We start from the raw sequence: 20,405 nt of genomic DNA, 5'->3' as shown, positions 1-20,405 counted from the left end.
AAATGATGAAACCAAACTCCTTACTCCATTTCCCATTTCTTGGATCTCCCCACCATTCAAGTTTATTTCTCACTGTGGACCCTAGTTTCCTTGTCTGTAAAATTCATGCCTATAACTGACCGTCAGTTACTGTGAGTTTTATGATTTTCCAGTAAACAAATAGGCCTAGATGTGAGTGTGGAGTTCACATGCAGACATAGATGCTCCAGAAAGAGTCTTGAAATCCTATACATCTAACTAGTTAGCTACTAGGTAAGAATGACTGAGTGTTTTATGAGATGGACATCACTAATTGTTCCCTTTTCCTGCTTTCCCACAATATTCCTTCCTGGACTTCGGATAAGAACAAGAACTGATCCTGCCCTGTCTGTTTGCCTTCTGGAAGATGGAAATATGAGCTGTCGTAGGACAGCCTTGCCTTAGCAGCAAACGGAGGAGGCAGGGACTTGGGTTTCTGAGGGTGCGACCCAGCGGCTGCTGAGACTTGAGAACCATTATGACGAATGCTGTGCGTGGCTGATGTAACTCCAGAGAGACGTTTCCCATGGTTCTTGCATGAAGACTATGCCTCTAGTTATAGGAATCACTTTTTTTTTTTTTTTCCCAGAAGTGGTCATAATAGCTTTATCTACACTCTCTTGTCTTGTTCTTGTGGTGAGTGGCTAAGATGGTCCAATGTAATTAAGCAGTTTCAGAAGTTGTCTCTAACTTGATTTTCCCCCAGACCTGTGTTAGATTAATTGTTATTCATGGGGAATCTGATTGGCGGAATGAGGGGGTGGATCGAACTTCATTATTTTCTTGCATAACTTCCATGCAGCCTTCATTCTTAGCATGGTATGTTGACCTCTGAAACGCATCACATTTTCCTTGGAAAAACTTCGTTATTATTTAGCTCCCACATCATTCTTGGCACATAGTAGATACTCACTAAAGTTTGTGAACTGATTCATTTTTTTTTTTAACATCTTTATTGGAGTATAATTGCTTTACAATGGTGTGTTAGTTTATGCTGTATAACAAAGTGAATCAGCCATACATATACATATATCCCCATATCTCCTCCCTCTTGCGTCTCCCTCCCACCCTCCCTATCCCACCCCTCTAGGTGGTCACAAAGCACCGAGCTGATCTCCCTGTGCTATGTGGCTGCTTCCCACTAGCTATTTATTTTACATTTGATAGTGGATATATGTCCATGCCACTCTCTCATTTCATCCCAGCTTACCCTTCCCCCTCCCCGTGTCCTCAAGTCCATTTTCTACATCTGCGTCTTTATTCCTGTCCTGCCCCTAGGTTCTTCAGAACCTTTTTTTTTTTTAGATTCCATATATATGTGTTAGCATACGGTATTTGTTTGTAGATACTCACATAGTAGATACTCACTAAAGTTTGTGAACTGATTCATTTAAAGCTTTGCTATAAACAACTAGCATCACCTCTTAATCTCAGGTACTGAGAAGTTAAGGAGCTCATTTTGGGTGATAGTGTGAGCTAATGTTGGTGAAAAATCAGTAAAAGTCAGAATGCATTATCAAAGTGTTTAAACAAATGTAACTCACAACAAATCCCCAAAGTTGAATAATTTTTTTGTGGGAAGCCCAGGTAAGTATGGATTTATATTTCAAAACTGGGTGCAGATTTATGTTCAGATTTATTCCAAAAATTAAAATATTTTGTCCCACAGATTTATAGTAACACTTTGGATTTGCATAACACTTTAAACTTTTCAGAGGTTTTCGTATTTATTTTCTCTTTTGGGTCTCAACATTCCTGTGCATTAGATAGTGTGGGCATTAATTAGTACCTGCATTTTAATTATTAGATAACTGAGACATAGCAAATTAATTAATGTATATTAATTTTATGTATTGATACAGTTAATTAATGACAAAAGCTAATTGGCCAGGAAGTTCTACCTAGTATCTAGCTCCAGTTTTCCATGCTGTGAAATAAGTTAGTTTCTCCTTATTAGAAGGCTCTAAACCTGTCTCAATTAAATAATAATCATCCTTTCTATGGTATAATAATATAAATAATCTAGTATTTTCTAACTTGCTAGTGATTTTGACTTTTCAACATTATTATCCTTTGTTCTTAGACATTTAAGGGAATGAGCTACTTTTTTTTTCTTTTTGTTTTATCTTGGTCCCATCTTTGGTATTGTGGGTTCAAATAGTCATCACAGATAGAGCATAGCACTTAACTGAGTATACAGTTGTTTAAGAAAATTAAAGCATTGAAAAATAAAATCTTTACAAGATAGTAGTTATAAGTGTGACGACAGTTGGCATATTTAATTGGCTGCTATAAAGTATTGTTATTAAATCTTTGCGGTTCAGCATTTTGCAGCCCAGAGGACAGAATTTAGATATAGAAAATTCAAGTTCAAGTTCCGGTTCTATCACAGTTCTGTTTCCTCATCTTTAAAATGGAGAAAACACTTGTCTCACAAGACTGTCTTGAGAATCAGTGTGTGACTGTAACTTCTTTTCTCACTGTTAAAAAGAAAAAGAAAAAAAATCCCGATATCTTCTTGGGATATATGAAGTCATATCAATGTTTCTTAAGAACATTATCTTGAGAATTCACCATACTCTTTGAGAAGTGGCAGAATGGAGGACCATCGATGCCATCAGCTTCATGTCCTTGACTAACTGGTGTCTAGTGTCAGAGGTTTGGTATTTCAAGTAATGTCAGACACATGTAAGCCAGACATAGAAAATTATTGTGATGAGGTTTATAACAACGTTTATAAAGAATAATGATGCCTATAGTTGACATAATGCCTTGCAGTTCAGTCATTTATTCATTCAACAAACGTCTATTAAGTGACAAATTCAAGTAGCTAATATGAGTTCAGCATAGTACAAAGTGCTGAGGATACAAAGTCAAATAGGCTGTAGCCCATGTCTTCAAGGAAAATGTTAATTAAAAAAAACCTTTTTTGACGTAATTGTAGACTCACATGCAGTTGTATGAAATAATGCAGAGAAATGCTGTACTCTTCACCCAGTTTCTTTCACTGGTAACCACTTGCATAATTATAGTATACAATACCACAACCAGGAAATTGACATTGATAGAGTCCACAGACCTTAGATCTTACAAGTTGCACATGCGTTTGTGCTTGTGTGTGTGAGTTCGTGTGTTTAGTTCTATGTTACTGTCTATGTAGATTCCTATGTCCAGCACCACAGTCAAGATCAAGAACAGTTCCATCATAAGGTGTTCGTTTGTTTTGATATTACACTTTATAAAAAATTATACTTCGTCAAAGATATTTTAGCTTGACCGATTCTCATGTATTATTTATGGATCACTGGAGGTGTAAAAACCTCTTTTGATGATGCTTATAATATCTATCTCCTCTTTTTCTCATTTTCTTTGCTACCATCTTACTGCAGGTTTTTCTCATCGTTTATCTTGCTGGATAGAATAGCTTCCTAGTTGGGCTTTAAACACTGTGAGTTCAGAGGTCTGGTCTATTTTATCAGGCTATATGCCTGAAACATAATGGGGTGAATGAGTGAGTACATGGACACTGCTGCACTCACAACTGTGTTTAATGAAGGCACAAATCGGGTTATGTCTTTTCTCCTTAGAAATCTTCAGTAGCTTCCCATCACCTACAAAATAACATCTAATCTGCATACTCTAGTATTTCAAACCTTCCACAGTGTGGCCCCAAACTACTCTCTGAACCCATAGCAAATTCCAGATCCCCTATAGCGTTCTGCAGAACTACCCCCTCCTTCATTCTCTGAGCCTCCCCTGCATGCGCCCACTTCTGGGTCATCCTCCTTCATCCTAAAATGGCCTTTCTCATTCTTGTTCATTGATATCCTTCTGAACTCAGTGCCACCTTTGCAAATAATTTTTATTCACTCTTCCTATACTATGAGATACAGTTCCCATTTAACAGATTCAGCAACTGAGGTTTGTAGATAACATGTCAGCGCCCACAGTTAGTTGGCACTAACTAAGTAATAACAATGTTGGTGAACTCAAAGCCAGGGCATCTAATTAAAACTCTTATAATCATTTACTAGTTCACCCTGTAGGTTGTTTTGTTTTGTTTAGATCAAATCTCTTAGCAGGTTTACTTTGACCTAAGGAGGTATAAAAATAGCTTTTCCGTGTTTAATGCTGTATCTCACAGATTCTCAAGATTGTGTGAACAACACTCTAATTTAGAAAATTTGTGCCCCAGTGTTTAAAGTTCACCGATTTTTGCGGATGTGAATTCATGGTTTCTTCCTTCATTCACCAGCCCGGGCACAGGGTTAAATTTAGAAAGAGAAAGCAATGCATAGTCCTCCTGAAGTGGAGGGTCGCTCCAGTATAAGTATACACAGGAAAGACAGTGGGTTAAGTGTGGTTGTAGAAATAGGCTCACGGAATTATGGGAATATCTAGGGAAAGAGGTGTCAGGAAAGACTCGCTGGACATGTGATAACTCAGTTGAGGTTTTACTAATGAATAGGAAATGGCTAGTTGTTAGGGGGACAGGGAAAGCGAGATGCATTCCAGAGAGAAGGGAAAGCTGGTTGGTAGGAGGAATTACAAGTTGGCAAGCATTGCATATATACGAGGTACAAGGCGGGGAGAAGTGAGATTTGGGGTCAGAGAGGATGGCCAGCCAGAGAGGGCAAGGTCCGGACTCCTTGGCTAAGGGGCTTGGTTGTCGACCTGTAGAGTGTGTGGAGCCAGTGAAAGAGAGAGATTGTAAGCTTGGCTAGATTTGTCTTCGGGAATGTACACAGTTTTATTATTCTGCAGAATCCTCTTTTCAGGAAAACATGAATTAGCTATATAATCACGTCATCTCTCCTTAGCTAAGTACTAAATGCTGTAAGCTTCATGTGTATGAAAGTTAAAGAAGGGAAAGAAATGTGCTCTGTGATTTATTTCCTTTCCTGCTAAGGAATGCCATCCCTGTCTTCCTACTTGAGAAGCAGCTGGTAAATTGGTGATGAAATAATTTTTAAGTTGATTTAAGTTACTCTGCAAGTTTTCTTTCCTGGAAGCTCCTTTAGAATTATACATTTCTTTTGAAATGTACCAACTCAGGTTTTATATACTGTACTTTTCCCCTGACACATTTTTATTGGGTTTATACTGATATCTAAACCATATTTTTAAAAATCAGGTGACTCTCCTCTTTTTCTGATTTCCACGTTTTAAATCCTGTTTCCATATTCTATTTCCCATAATATCTACTTCCTTATTCCAAACACAAAACCAAAACAAACCAAAAAAGTTTAAAAGCCCACTGTGAATTACTTACAATGACACATGACCACATCGCTGCTCAAATATTGCCTATTTACTAAAGCCATTCTATCATGCGCCATGTTTGGATGAAGAAAATGAGGAATGAAGTCAGGTTTGTTTTCTTTACTTCCCAAATATGCACGTGGATGCACGGAATTATTTGGTGTTTACAGTAACAAATATTTCATGTTTTTAAAAACAGAATACAGAGGGGTGTTTATCATTCAGATCAGTAGAATATTATTTACTATGGGCCTAATCTTGATTTCATCCTTTGACTCATTAATAGGTTAGAAAAAGATCTGGCCTCAGAGATGGAAAGCTGGAATTTGGACTGAGTTCTACCTCTAATTCTGAGTGTCCTTGAATAAGTCATCTGTCTCTCTTCCCTGATCCCCTGGGTCCTTGTGTGTAAATCAGAAGTACAGCTAGATGTTGATGAAGAATTTTCTAGGTCTGGCTATTTAAGACCTGGTACAAGGCATAGGAATCAATAGAAACTTCTAGTAATATAAAGTCATCATGTTTAACTTTTTTTTTTGGGGGGCCGCATGGAGTGGCTTGTGGAATCTTAGTTCCCTGACCAGGGAGTGAACCCAGGCCCTCAGCAGTGAGAGTGCGGAGTCCTAATCACTGGACCGCCAGGGAATTCCCATTATGTTTAAACTTATTGTTCAAAATTTTCTCTTTAGATCAATTTTATCAATAAAATTTACATATAACAAAACACATATTTTCCATGAATGGTTAGATGAGTTTTGACAAAAGTGATCCATATAACACATACAAAAATATGGTTTAGACATAAGTATAAACAAAGTAAAAAGTGTTAGGAGGAAAAATTTCCTTAATGTCCCCCTCTAGCCATTCCCCACCCCTTGCTCCAGGCAACCACTGGTGATTTCTGTCCCTACAGATTAGTTTTGCCTGTTTTAGATCTTCACATAAACAGAATCTTGGAGTAAGTACTCTTTTGTATCTACCTAGTTTTTGCTCACCAGGGTATCTCTGATATTGTATGTGGACGATCACAGTTTGCTTCTTTTTTATTGTTGACCAGGATATATATACACACACACACACACACACACACACATATATACACACACACACAAACGTATATACATACATATATATAATTTTATAATTCCATTATATTATAACAATTTGTTTTTCTATTCATCAGTGATGGATATTTGATTTGTTTTCAGCTTAGGGCCATTATGAATAAGTGATGATACACATTTGTGTATCGTTCTTTTTGTGGACATATGTTTTCATTCTTAGTAAATATCTAAGAGTGAATTGTTGTGACATAGTAAGTATCCATTTAATTTCATAAGAAACTTCCAAACTGTTTTTCTAAAAAGGTTGTACCATTTTATACCCTGCCAGCAATGTATGCGAGTTCTGGTTGCCCCACATCCTCACCAGCATTTGGTGTTGTCAGTCTTGGAATGTTAGCCATTTTTATGAGTGTGAAGAAAACAAAAATATTTCTCTTTAATTTGCAATTGTAATAGAAACTCTAAAAATTATACAGTACAAATTACTGTGTATGAGTTAGGGATATCAGAATTAGCATATTCCTTAATGAATATTGAAAATATTAAGTGTTATTTTATATTTTACCATTTTTAGAATCTCTAATCACTGATATGTGTGTATGACACCCACTGATGTTTCTATAGGACGCGTATGTATATATATATATATATATGCTCGTGTGTGTGTATAAGCATATTTATTCTCGTCTCCAGTTTTCTTGTTTATTACAATGTCCTGAACGATTTATCTTCTTTCATAATCTACCGTGTCTCTTAAAAAGCAGGCTCTTATTATTGCTAATAGTTGAAAATATCTGTCTACCTAGTTAATCAGAGGATTATATCAGTAAAATGAGAGATTCTTTCCTGAAAATATACATCTTTATATAACAGATTTAGGATTTTTAAAATTGGGTATAAAGATACTACCAGTTCGGTGATGGACTTTACAAGTTAAAGTCTTTTCTACAAAAAATGTATTTATGGGTGATAATCATGTCTATCATGAAAATAAATATTTTGATCATAACCTCTCCAGTGATTTACTGACATTGAGGGGTTGATATCCTGTAACCCAGCTAGTGTTCTATGTGACTGGGTTAGAGATCAAAAGGGTAATGCTTCTAATATTCATGGAAGAATTAGGTAGTAAGCTAGTTGACTAAACGTGTAATCAAAACTTCTCATCCTAGGATTCAAACAATGGCTTTTCTCATTTTGTAATGTATGCCTGTGGATCTTTATGTACTATTGCCTTTAGAGATAACAAATTTTCACAGAGTTAGAAAGCAATAAAATACACTTAACAGTAAATCTTTACTGAGTGTAGTTTAATCTTTCTCTGATGCAGAAAGCACTTTATAATTTTATAGCTCCACAGCCTCATTATTGTGAATGCCAGTTATTATATTGGCTAAGAGCAGAAGTGATGTTGAATCAAAGCTATGTGCTAATAGAATCTCGGACTGGGAGAGATGGATGTGTGTTTACCCATATACATCCCTTTATTTTAAATTAAATATGATTTTTTGCCATTCTCATTTCCTCCTAGGTTTCCCCCCAGCTTCCCCTCCCCGCCCCCGCCCAGGCTTCTCTACTTTTTCTGAATTTATACATCACTCAGTTTCCTTAACAAAAATACAGTTTCAGGCTTTCTCTATGTGAAAACCATGACAAAGTGATTTTATAGCCAGTTCTGAAAGTGACTAAACTTGACAATTGTATTTTATGACAACCTCTGCTTTCATGTCCCCGGCCTACTTTTATATCAGCATTTTTTTTTTTTACCCCAAATATGAACAATTTCGTATCTCTGCATTGGTTGAAAACAAATCCCTTTACCAGGAAGACATTTTAATGGAGAAGAGCATGCTTCCCTTAAGTCACCAGAGCCTTTACACCTTAACTCTGTAATATTCAATTTCTCACTCACCAAGAACCACAGCCTTTTTTTTTTTTTTTGGTGGTGGTTTGTGTTCCTAGGGGTTGGGGAAGAATTAGTATTATGGAACTAAACCAGATTAGGGGGGAATGTGAATTAGATTTGGTGACAGATGGTGCTGTGGAAATTAAAGGTTCTTTGCGAATGGAAGCGACAGCAGCTTGTTTCCGTTCTCTCGGTCTCTCTGTTCATGCACTTGATAGACGGGTATAAATCACAACAATCCTGTCTTGACAGCCAATTTCGAGAATTTGATCTGGTTAAAGACATGGCTTTCGTGCTCCACTCCCCAAAACCTGCTTCTACTTTATTTTTACACAGCACCTTGTCATATTTAGAAAAGCAGACTCACCTGCCTCTCCTTAATGAAATTTTTCTTAATTACAGTTTTAGCTCTTTAGTGTTAATTAATTTTCCATTCAGCCTGAATTTTCATAATATCTCTGAGGGATTTTTCCTTCTCTTTTTTTCCCCACCGTTTTTACTCATGCATATGCTTTTGTTGTTTCTAAAGATGCTTTTCACTGTCAGAAGTTCTTATCAGAGACACTATCCGAGAATCCTAATTACCAAAATCATTATTTGGAAAGAGAAAAGCTTTCACGGGAAGTAGTAAAGTTATCAAATCAGAAAAATTTTTAGAGGTGTCGGAAGCAGTCACCCAAAGAACAGTTATTTCAACAAAATTGCACGAAAAGGTGAGTGACAAGGCTTTTTTTTTTTCTTTTTGGCTGATAAGAGCTGCAGAAATGTCTGCTCCATCAGCTAAAATAAACCCCACCAAGTAAAAACATGTGACCACAATGTGGCCGAACCAGTTTGCGTCTGTGTTGACCTGGTGAGGATCTAGGAAATGTGAATTAAAGTTCAGAGAATCTAAATGAGAGACTAGAAATTCCGAACACATTGGGTGGACTCTTTACAGCCAGGCCCTCAGGTCTGACCAGCTCGGGAGAAAAGAACGAAAGTTGCCTCTGACACATCCACGTGGCATTTGGGCACACAACCTATCAAGGAAAAGGAAATAGAAGAGAGGAGGAAAAAAAAAAATCACTCCAGAAACGAAGATTCTTTGAGCGAGCAACTAACAGTTGGTAGAAATGAAGCTTCCTACTGGCAGTCAAATCAAATGTAGTAACAACTCAAGGACTCCCCGCTGCTTGCTGACAGCATGGTGTCACACACTGGGACAAACATTCACTTAAACACTGATTGCAGAGAATTGCCCTTTGCGCCAACGCCTCCCACCAAAAACGTAATGAGCAAAAAGAGAACCATTTCTAGGAAAAAACCAAGAGTCCTGCTTCCTGGATCCCACCAGATGATCATGGCACTATTTGGCCTTCGGTCACCCACTGGGAAGGATTCCTCAGTTGACTGTAGTTGCTGTGGTTGCATTGTTATGTCGCAGGTTGTTGGCTACGTACTTTTTCTTTCTCCTGAAGCACGTACATGCGCGCGCACACACACACACACACACACACACACACACGTGCACTGCCCTAACCGTGAAACTTGGCTAAGTGCGGTAGCAGCGAAATAAACAAAAGGAAGTTTGGGAAGTGTGCTTTCATGCAATAGCCCTTGCTCTCAGTCTCATCTGAGTCACAAGCCAGCATGGGTTTTATTTGAGTAAAACCTTGGGTTGGCCAAAAAGTTCATTTGGGTTTTTTTAGGCCAACGCAGTATAATTTTTTTTTTTAAATAGCAGCAGTTATTTTAGAAAGCACGTGGGCGCATCCTGCCATTTGACCAGGGAGGATGAGGGTCAGAGTGTGGTAGAGACCTGCCTCAGGTCACACAGCACTGGGTCCCCAGCTGGAACCACATTGCTCCTCCCTCTAGCGCTGTAAGAAGACACAGTTTGCTGAGAAATGGAGGAGAAGACAGACAAGGTGTGGGAACCCTGGTGTCCTACATTTTTAAATCGGTTTTTCAGAATTGAGACTAAGATTCAGAAATTTTTCTCTGCACGTTTATCTTTGGACCGTTGAATGATAAACCACAAGCGAGTCCGTCCGATCTGAAATCCCGGCCTCTCGGTGGCTTCCATTGTCTTCGCTGGATGGTGTCCCACTGCTGAATAATCTCTTTTACAAAACCCATAATGCTGCAGAACAAATCCTTCGTCATTTCCATGGCTTGAATTAAATATATGTGTATATATATGTTATTTTTCATTGCCTGCAAGTAGTGGCTTGGGTGTTTAAGCTTCACCTTCTCTTCAGGCAACTAGCTCAATGAAATGTTTTCTTTTAAAGAAAGAAGACAGAGGAAGGAGTCTTAGGATTAATAATTAGCTGATTTCCCCTCCTCCACACCTCCCCCCCCCATCTCCTACTTCAGCTGAACAACACCTAATACCAACAGAATATCATGGTAACCTCTGCTATCATAGATCACCCCCAGACCAGCTGCTTTTGCATCCAGATGTTAACTACTGCAAACTAAGCTATTAAGTTAAAAGTATAAATATAGTTTAACCGCTGTCCAACAGGGAAAGATGTGGTTTATTATCTGTGGTGGTACGATGAATCTCCCTCTAACATAGAAATGTTCCAGTATGCTCGAAGCAACCTTTATTTCAACGGTGATTCCTCCTCAGCATCTCAGCTTTCTCACCACTGTGATTCACCCAGTTTCCGGGAATGTTTCAGAGTTCCACTCCAGAGGAACTGGCCTATCTCTATGGAGGCAGCTGGCTTATTGGTCATTGTAATTGCTTTTGCAAAACATTTTCTTAATGAGTAAAGGGTGACATCAATACGATGATCTCAATATCCTTACATCAACTCCTGGTAGCATTCTTATTTCCTCTTCCAGCGTAGCAAAGAGAATAGGAAAGGGAGATTCAGGCAGCCTGAGCTTTCACTGACCTGGATTTGATTTGTGAACTCCATCACTGGAGTGTGTGTGTAAAGCAACTATATTCGATTTTTAATTTGTAAAGATCAGTGCATAGACTTTCTATGAGTTGAATGTCTGTTTATTTCTCCTCTAGCGAGATGCCTTTAGAAGGTCTTCATTTAGCTGTCAGTCCCCCCCGCTGTTGTGTCGGCTTTTTCTCTTCGGTGTGCTCTTTGACTGCTTGAAAACGGAATTGTCTGAACACAAGCAAACTTTATTGATCCATATTTCTGTTTGAAAGACCAGAGATTTGTAGAAGGAGGAGACTATTTCTTTTCTCTAGAAAGCTTACTGCAGAGGAGGTCTGCTTATGGCGTAGTAAATCTCTAAGACCGAACAAATGTTACATTCAGCATATATCATAAGCTTCATTTTGATGATTTATCTTAGGTAGTTTTTTACCCCCATACTAACCTTTTTTTTTCTGGCAGGGTCCCCACCTTGTGCCCAGGGCTGTTTCACTCTACCCTGGAGATAGTGATCTGGTCAACACTTGGGCATTTCCTACATCAAGATGTAGAGTACACGATTCTAAAGCCCTTCTGGGCCTCTGGCTTTTGGTCCCAGGGGAGTAACTTGTGTAAGGAAAGAACTCTCCTTAGGGATTGGAGATAAAATGCTTGTTTTGCACCTCTTGTGCATCTGAGTCGCTGACTAGACAGTTCTTGACGTTGTCTTCTAATATCCATAGGTGTCCTGGATTGGGCAGTTGTGAGGATATAGTTAATTAAGCTGCATTAGGGCAAATATACACACTTGTTAAAACACTTAATTTGCCTCAATAATATTGATTACATGGCAGAAGTTTGTTTAAACTGAATGGTATTTTTTCCCCTACTGTTACAGTCCTTGAATGCAATCTGTATAATAGCTAATAGCCATCATCAGTTAAATATCATGTTAGTTGTAAAGTAATGTCATAAGAATTGATTTGGACTTGGCAGTGGAGGAGAGCTCTCCCTTCAAAGCCAATGTAGGTGATTAGCCAGAGTTTTAAGCAGAATCATGGTTCATATAAACTGTGTATATTTTATAGACTTATAGCTGCTCTATATTACATGAGAGCCCATTGTATTAAAGAAAAGCTCAGACAGTTAATTATGCAAAACATCATGTATGCAATTACCCAGCATTATTATGCATTTAACAGTCTTATTGATTTGCCAGTAGCTCGCTTACTGTATTTAGAGCTATAAACAAGGGAGGCGCACCCCCAGATTGACATAGGTCCAAGAAAACAAGCTAAGGATGAATTACACTAGTAAGCGCTCCTGCATCAGATCAAATCCTTCAATACAGAAACTGTCAACAACTGTAATGAGCAACACATTGTGATGTCACAGGACCATTTCTTTTCCCATTAATAAAGTTTATCAACCAGGAAGCATCAGAAATCACCTGGTAATGCAAACTGAAGCAATTGCGATTTCCAACATCTAAAATAGTCTGGATAACTTAACAAGGCACTGGGCAGTGGCCTCTGGCTGGAATGGCACAGTAAGATAGGATGCAGGCACTTTCTAACCCATACACTTAGAACACCCCCAGTGTGACTAGTGCATTTCTCTTTGCTGAAAAGGAATGGAATCCATTTCCCTTCCTTTGTTTTAGGGACAACAGCAGGAGGAAAGGCACAAGGTTTTATAGGTCTTTCTCTATATCCGATTGGATGGCCAACCATCCTGGATTGTCTGGACTAAGGAAGTCCCAGGACATGAGACTTCAGTGATTAAATCAGGATAGTCGACCAACCTAATTTCAGAGCAAAATTGAACACTGGAGCCCTAAAAGCAGATAGGGTTTCAGCAAGGTCCTTCCTGGTCACGGTTAAGCCCTAGGTATGAAATTATATTCCTGGGGTGCTTTCAACGACTGGCCAGAAATGAGTTCCAAGTCTCCTGTTTTTATTTGTCCTAAACTTCTTTGCTTAGTGTAGCACGCGTGGCCCTTGACAGAATTGGGAAAGCGTTCAGCTTAGATAGAGGCTCTGATTTGTTACTTGAAGGAGCTGGCCCCTGGTTCCCACACAACTTAGCCACATCTCTTGTCAACAACTCAAGCATCAGCTTTGTGGGGAGCTGTTTGCTTACTCTGGTTCTTGACAGAGTGAGTTGCAAAGAGTCTTTTAGACTAAACGCACAAGTTATTTGTTCAAAGAATCAAGAAGCGGCATCACTAAATCATTGTGATCATGTTAGGCAGACCTCTGTCCCATTAGATGGGCCTCCACGTTTATTAAAGAAGACCTAAAATAGTATCTAAGTGTGTGTGCATATGTGCGCACGTGTTTTAATCTTTCTGGCATGTGGGTCAGGATTTACAATTCCTTCTTTACAATTAATGGTCTCCTTCTGTTAGGTTAACCAGGCAGACCTGAAGATATTTCTTATTAAAAGAAAAAACCCTCTCTCTTCCTTCCCCAACTAAGCCAGTGTACCTTAATGCAATGATGATATGTTAGACCCAGCAGTTGTCAAAGCAGCGTATTACTGTGATGCCATAATGACACCCTGTCTCTGTAAAGTAGTCATGTTTTCTCAAATCACACGTTGCACCGTTGATTTCTGACATGACACTTCATTCGGTTGCTTTCTCTTTCTTCAGCATCACCATTCTTTGACAATAGCAGCTGGTGCCCATTTTGTTACTAAGTGATTCACATTTTGCCACTTTACGAGAGTGCAATTACTTGAAGCAGGAGGAAAAAAAAAAAAGCTCATTGTAAAGTGGCGTGCCTGGAGTTGTGACTCAGACTGCCAGCGGAGCTGCTGGGGTCATGAGCTTGGAAGCCTGGGCCTTGGGGAGCTGCTGCCTTAGTCTTGGAGGTTTTCTTCTTAAAGCATTAAAACAAAACCCAAAACCTATAGGCTAATAAAAGCTTCTTATTTTTTGAAACAAAAATACTTAAATATTCAATCTGGTGATTTCGGCAGGTAGAAAACCGACCAATCCTTATAGCTTCATTCCTACTTTGGATAGGTTAAGTGATGAGGAATCGAACTTTTGATAACCTTCCTTTCCAACCCTGAAATTCTCTGATTCAGTGAGAGAACTAAGGATTCTGTCTTCTTATTTCTCTCACTCTCTCTTCTCATATTTGTAAACTCGCAGGTTTGCTGGCTCCATTGTTGTTATGTAAAACTTTGAGATATAAATTGATGAAGTGTTTGGAATTTATAATGATGATGGGTACCTTTTCGGGCCCTTAAGGATGACAAGGAAGAAAATAAACTAGTGAGTTGTTTAGTTGTCATTTATTTAGCCTATAAAGGTGTCTGTCACTGAAATAGGTATAATAAAATCTCGAAAAATCTTGCCTTGGTGTTAAAATCAGGAAGGCCAAAGAAGACCTGTACACATGTGTTGCATTGATGCACCACTTTTTTTAGGAGGGAAATAAAGTAGCAAATGAACTCAAGTTTGGTATAAAATTCAAAAGATGAAATGCAGCTGCTTATTACGAACTTTTATTGGGTTGGCCAAAACGTTCGTTCGGGTTTAGGTAAAACTAAAAGACACGTTTTTAACTTTCACGAAGAACTGTTGAACAACGTATTCACTAACCAAACGAACTTTTTGGGCAACCCAATAGTTTGGTGAAAGGGTTAATAATATTTAATCATATATAAGCCTATGGAACGTAGGCTTAAGTCCCTTCTGGGAAATGTAGACCACTCTGGACACCTACACATTGCCCAGAAATTCACAGCAATTCACTCACAGTCACACATTTACCTGGATCTAGGTAGCCTCTCTGAAAACAAGCTTGATAATTATAATATAAATGGAATATTAACTTACAGATTATCTTGTTTTCCCCTCCAGCAGCAACTTTGATTCTTATTCTTTTTGTCTGTCACTTTCTCCCTATACATGAACACCTGTACGTACAGTTAATCAACTGTCAAAAATTACATTTTTAAATAGTCCAGCAACCAAGAAGCTTTATCTGCCTGATCATTAGTATCTGACACCAAAGATAAATTTTACTCTTGCTAACCCTTAAGCAAGGCTGGGCAAGAAGTTCCTATGTTGAAGCAGGATCATCAGAATTTATATATAAATGTATATATATGTATATATGTATAATATATTATATATAATAGAACATATATAGAATATATATAGAATACAGAAGACTATATCTCAAACTGTATTGAAAATACTTTCTAAAGCACTGCAGTGTCCCTGGCCTCTGGAAGGCTGTTATATCCCTCAAATTTAGTTTCTTATAAAGAAAATAAATGTTATTCTTGACATGGTTATTTCTCCCTCCAGTTTATTCTCAGGGTGTTAACTCAGAGAAGATTTTTAGAAAGTTGCTTCTCTATTTCCCTTGTGTCTCCCATCATTTCTCTTAAAATAATAAAATAAAAGCAACTCTACATAGCCTTTAAAATAAATATTTCCCACATTTTCCCAACACATGTTATTTCTATTCATAATTCTTAACTAAATTTAGATTTTTATTAATCCAATGTGACCTAAAATTTCTGCGTTAACAGCACAATGTGGAATTGGGCTTATTCTCTTTGGCTCCAGATAAAGCCATCAGCTTGGAAATGGCTCTTTCTGACAAAAAGGTGTTCTTTTGAAATAAAGTCTTATTCACTACATTCCTCTTAGAGTTAATGTGAATTTTAGTGCCTCTAATTTTAGATTGAAGTGAAGTCTAGAATAAAACCCACCAGCTGACAATTGAATTTATAGATAGTTGTGAATATCTCAGGCTTGAATAATAGAGCTGTAGAATTTCAGAGACAGAGAGGGAGAGAATTAAGACCCACTGTAGTTTTAGGGTATAATGTAATGGTGTCTAGGAAATGTTCAGTGTAACGAGCTAAGTAGTAATTAGGAGACAACTGTGTTCTTTCAGATTCTGTTTCAGTGTCACTCCAAACCCTGGGGAGGGTGACTCAACGGGGTAGCCTTTTAGCCAGCGTGGTGGCTTCTTCAGCCACTTTTCCACTCATGGGTGAGTGTGAATGTCATAGAGCCTCTGTGTGTGCCAGCTCTACCCCTCTTTGCTTGGCTATTTAAAAAACATCAGTGAACACCTTGAAAAACTCTCTGTTGGCTTCAGGACATTTCCGCACTGGACTTTGGAGTCAGCCCTGAGTTGAAATCCCGACTCTTCCACTTCCAAACTGTATGACTTTCAGGAAATTGTTTGATGTCTGAGGCTCTGTTTCCTAAAGAGTAATACCTCCCTCACGAGGTTGTCTTGGGGATTAAATGAGGTAATATTTGTAAAGTACTCAGGTCAATGCCTGACATGTAGTAAGCACTTGATAAATGGCAACTCTATTATTATTTCCACTGGGCAAAAAGGTATTCATTAAGGAAGCAGTTCATGTCTGAGAAGAAACATGTAAAACCTACAGCACCGATCCAGCATGTTCACTTTCCTTTACAGCTACAATGGCCAGACTTGTGTAGGAGAAGAGCTTGCCACTGTCCAAAGGCTTCCCTGACCACTTGAACTTCCTGAATTTTCTTGCTTCCATCCAGATTATTGCAAAGTTAGGAGCTGAGATTTTCGAGGAGACAGCTGGCTGGAGACACCCAATTTTTCAAAGACCTTAACAACATGCATTTGACACATAAACATTTGGTGACTTTGCAAATAACCCTTCCATAACTAGGAGGGTGATTCCTGGCCTTGTTTCTCAGTCAAGAGTTCTGCACATTTTAGAAGTCCATGAGAAAAAGCCCGAGGGAAAGAAAATTGGAATAAAATTGAACAGAGACAATCCAAGAAAAGAGAGAGAGAGAAAAGAGGGCCCAGGGAAAGCGTGGTCTGTTTTGTGATCAAGCAGCTCAAAGCAACTCTCCTTGGGAAAAAGAAAAAATGATTAAGAAATGGTGCCTCGCAGGCAGATGGCGAAAGAGTTAATTGTCATGGCTGTGAGAAATTCAGTGCCAGAGAGAGGAAAGGGGAGCAACCGTGTTTTAGTACCCTAATAACTTCTAACTGTAGTCTAAGATCATAATGTATGTGCGAGCAGTCCAGTAATTATAAGGTAATAAGTGAAGTGGTAGAGTAAGTGCTTTAAATTAAAAGGAATTTGCAGGGCTGCTGTAAGTCAGTGCCGACCCGCTTTCTTTCAAACGTTGACTTGAGGAAAAGTGCTTAGCCCAGGGTGCAAGCTGGGAGACAAGGAGAGCGATCTATTAATTACAGAGCTCATTAACAGTGACGGGGACAAAGCAGCAGATGCGGGAGGGAGCGGACGCCTGGTTCAGGCTGGAGGGGGATATTTTTTCTTTCACTAGTTCTTGATGAAAGGACAACACAAGTGGGTGGGCGAAAGCAAGAAGATATTTTTGTGGATTTCTCCTTCCTGTTTGCTTTCTTCACATCCTGAGTTTGCTTTACTTTAGAAAGCAGCACAAAACTTCCAATGGGAAATCTGCTAGGAAAGAGGCAAATTCTTGCTCTGGATGCTTTGCTCTTGAGACCGCCTTCTCGGAACCGTTCCGTGAACATTCCCTGATAGGAAATAACCATATTTTTCTTCGTTTGAAAGTAACAGAACGGTGGGGGAAGGGGGCACCCGGAGGAGAGCATGAAATTTGTGCAGTGATAAAATATCATTAGATTTATAGTGAAAGAGATAATTGCATCCCTTCGGTTATCCTGTGACTACTCCCCCAAATTCGAGTGAATGACCATTACCCTGTGGGATTCCCATAAATCAACTTTCCACTGGGAAGCAATTATCTAAGTTTGTTTCTCAACTGTCACCTCTTCTTTCTATAGTGGGCTCTCAGAAGGTTCCTAGAGACTTTGCTAAAAAGGGTTTTGCACTATGGCGAACCGGAAAGAAAATAGGACCAATTATATCTTTTCATCTAATTACCTCTTCAGAAATTTAATCACTTACGGGTCTGACAAAGTAAGAGGGGCAGTCTGTTTCTTCTAGATAAGAGAGAGAGTTTGTTAGATTAGATGCTTCATCATATTTCCTTTTAGGAGGTATGATGTTAAAAGACCAAAGGAAGGGGAGAAAAAGAGACCATCGCAAATCTCATTTTTTCAGGGCAAAATTTGATACATCCTTACTTTGCTGAATATGAAGTATCAGGTTTATGGATTCACAGGTATACTGAAGGCTCAAATGGCTTGTAGTGATTCCTCTCTTCAACAGTGGCAAATTGCACATGCAGACACGGACACATGTAAACACATGTACATATTTATTAATCAATGCTGGTGATCATTTCACTGTTTTGTGGGCTCTAGGAAACAATCCTTAAATATTGGCTAGCATTTTATCCTTGATGTCTTTCTGTATCGCTAAATGTCTAGGAAATAGAGCAATTTAATTAAAGAGGCAACGTGATTGAGGATATATTCCCTATGTGTCTTAGATCAATAAAAGACACAGTTATGCTTATGGAAGCGTGCTGACAAACAGTAATTACAGAGCTGAGGAATCATCTGTTCAGTCTTGACAATAAAAGTTTAGTTCTGCTCATAATAAAATGACTGCAACATCAGAAAATGGAAGAGAAAAGTGGAGTGAGGATAAGGGTAATTTTAGAAGTGATATGGACTTTGCAAATTACTCCTCTTCTGTGGATAAATTTAGAATCTAGAGAGTTGATTTAGATATTGACAGTGGTTCTCCAAGAGAAAGGTAAAATGAAAGGAACTGGATCCCTTAGAGCTTTTGTTTATGGCCTGTCTGGGCACTTTGATGTAACCCTGTCACGCCCTTATGCTGATTACCTTGTTGTAGAACAAGAGATATTGACTAGAGAATGATGTGTAGTCCCTAGTTCTTAGGCAGCACTCTCAAAGAGCAATGTCTTTAAGGTATGAATTCTTCTCTCTTTTTTTTTTCTCCTTTCGATCTTTTTTTTCACTTTCTCTATTTTTTCACCTTCTCTTTGTTTCTACCTCTTTTGGTATCTGTGTTTGACACTCTCTCCTCTTTCTCTCTCTGTTTGCACCTCCCTAAACCTCAGGCTTCTCTGCAGAATGTCAAACAAAGATCGACACATTGATTCCAGCTGTTCGTCCTTCATCAAGACGGAACCCTCCAGCCCGGCCTCCCTGACGGACAGCGTCAACCACCACAGCCCAGGTGGCTCTTCAGACGCCAGCGGGAGCTACAGTTCAACCATGAATGGCCATCAGAACGGACTCGACTCGCCACCTCTCTACCCTTCTGCTCCTATCCTAGGAGGTAGTGGGCCTGTCCGGAAACTGTACGATGACTGCTCCAGCACCATTGTTGAAGACCCCCAGACCAAGTGCGAATACATGCTCAACTCGATGCCCAAGAGACTGTGTTTAGTGTGCGGTGACATCGCGTCTGGGTACCACTACGGGGTAGCATCCTGTGAAGCCTGCAAGGCATTCTTCAAGAGGACGATTCAAGGTGAGTGAGGGTTGCACCTGGCGATACCCACCCTCCTCCAGCCTCATGTGATGGTTGGATGGTTGGTTTTCGTGGTTCTGGTCCTTAGTCAAGTTGTGCATTCTTAATTCTATCTTGAGTACCAAATAGAAATAGATTAAAATTGATAGTGGAGGATTTGTAGAATAGACTCCACCCCACCCCCCCACCCCCCCATATGCTCCCTATCAATTCCGCGTTTACTATCAAGCTCTAAAGATGGAATGATAACAAGCTATGGGTGGAGTTTAAAAGAGCACAGCTGTTATTAGAGCAGTGGGGGTCTGGATAGCAACTGAACCGATGCGCACTGGATAAACAGTGCTTTTACCTCTTCTGTTCTTCGTATAGCTGAAATGATAAATATTTTAGACCAGTGGTTTTCAAACTAGAGTGTGCATCAAACCCGCCTGGAGAGCTTGTGAAAATGCAGATCACCCACTCCCAGAGCTTCTGATTCATCAGATCTGTCTTGGGTAGGGGGTCTGAAAATTTATATTTCTAACAAATTTTCAGATGATGCTGATGCTGGTCCAGGAACTACACTTTTGAGAATCACGTCTCTAAACAAATTTAATTTTCTACGCCCTTCCTTCTTTTCCCGTGGTTGCATGTACTTTCCCCACCTTTTTAATAAATTTGTATGAAAAAGCTTCCAAACTGTACCAAAATAGAAAGTATGCCTCCAACGTATGTAAGACATACCCAAACCTTTACAGATCTCCGGATTTATAAATAACAATATTATTTCCCACCGAAAAATGTAGAAAAACATGACTAAAATTTGTATGTGACCCTTTAAACTAGGAATCCACAAATACAAAA

General features: G+C 39.0%; 1 protein-coding gene across 13 annotated transcripts in view; it reads left to right on the top strand.

Moving 5' to 3' along the window:
- ESRRG (estrogen related receptor gamma) overlaps window positions 1-20,405 on the top strand; it is a 627,966-nt gene that overhangs the window by 436,282 nt on the left and 171,279 nt on the right. For all 13 annotated transcript variants that reach the window (XM_061187293.1, XM_061187292.1, XM_061187298.1 and 10 more), the window contains one exon: window positions 19,147-19,562. In XM_061187293.1, coding sequence (XP_061043276.1) covers window positions 19,147-19,562 — 416 coding nt within the window. The remainder of the gene's footprint in view (window positions 1-19,146; window positions 19,563-20,405) is intronic.

Source organism: Eubalaena glacialis, chromosome 3 (assembly GCF_028564815.1).
Source record: "Eubalaena glacialis isolate mEubGla1 chromosome 3, mEubGla1.1.hap2.+ XY, whole genome shotgun sequence".
Lineage (NCBI taxonomy): Eukaryota > Metazoa > Chordata > Mammalia > Artiodactyla > Balaenidae > Eubalaena > Eubalaena glacialis.
This window is presented reverse-complemented; position numbering and strand designations above follow the sequence as displayed.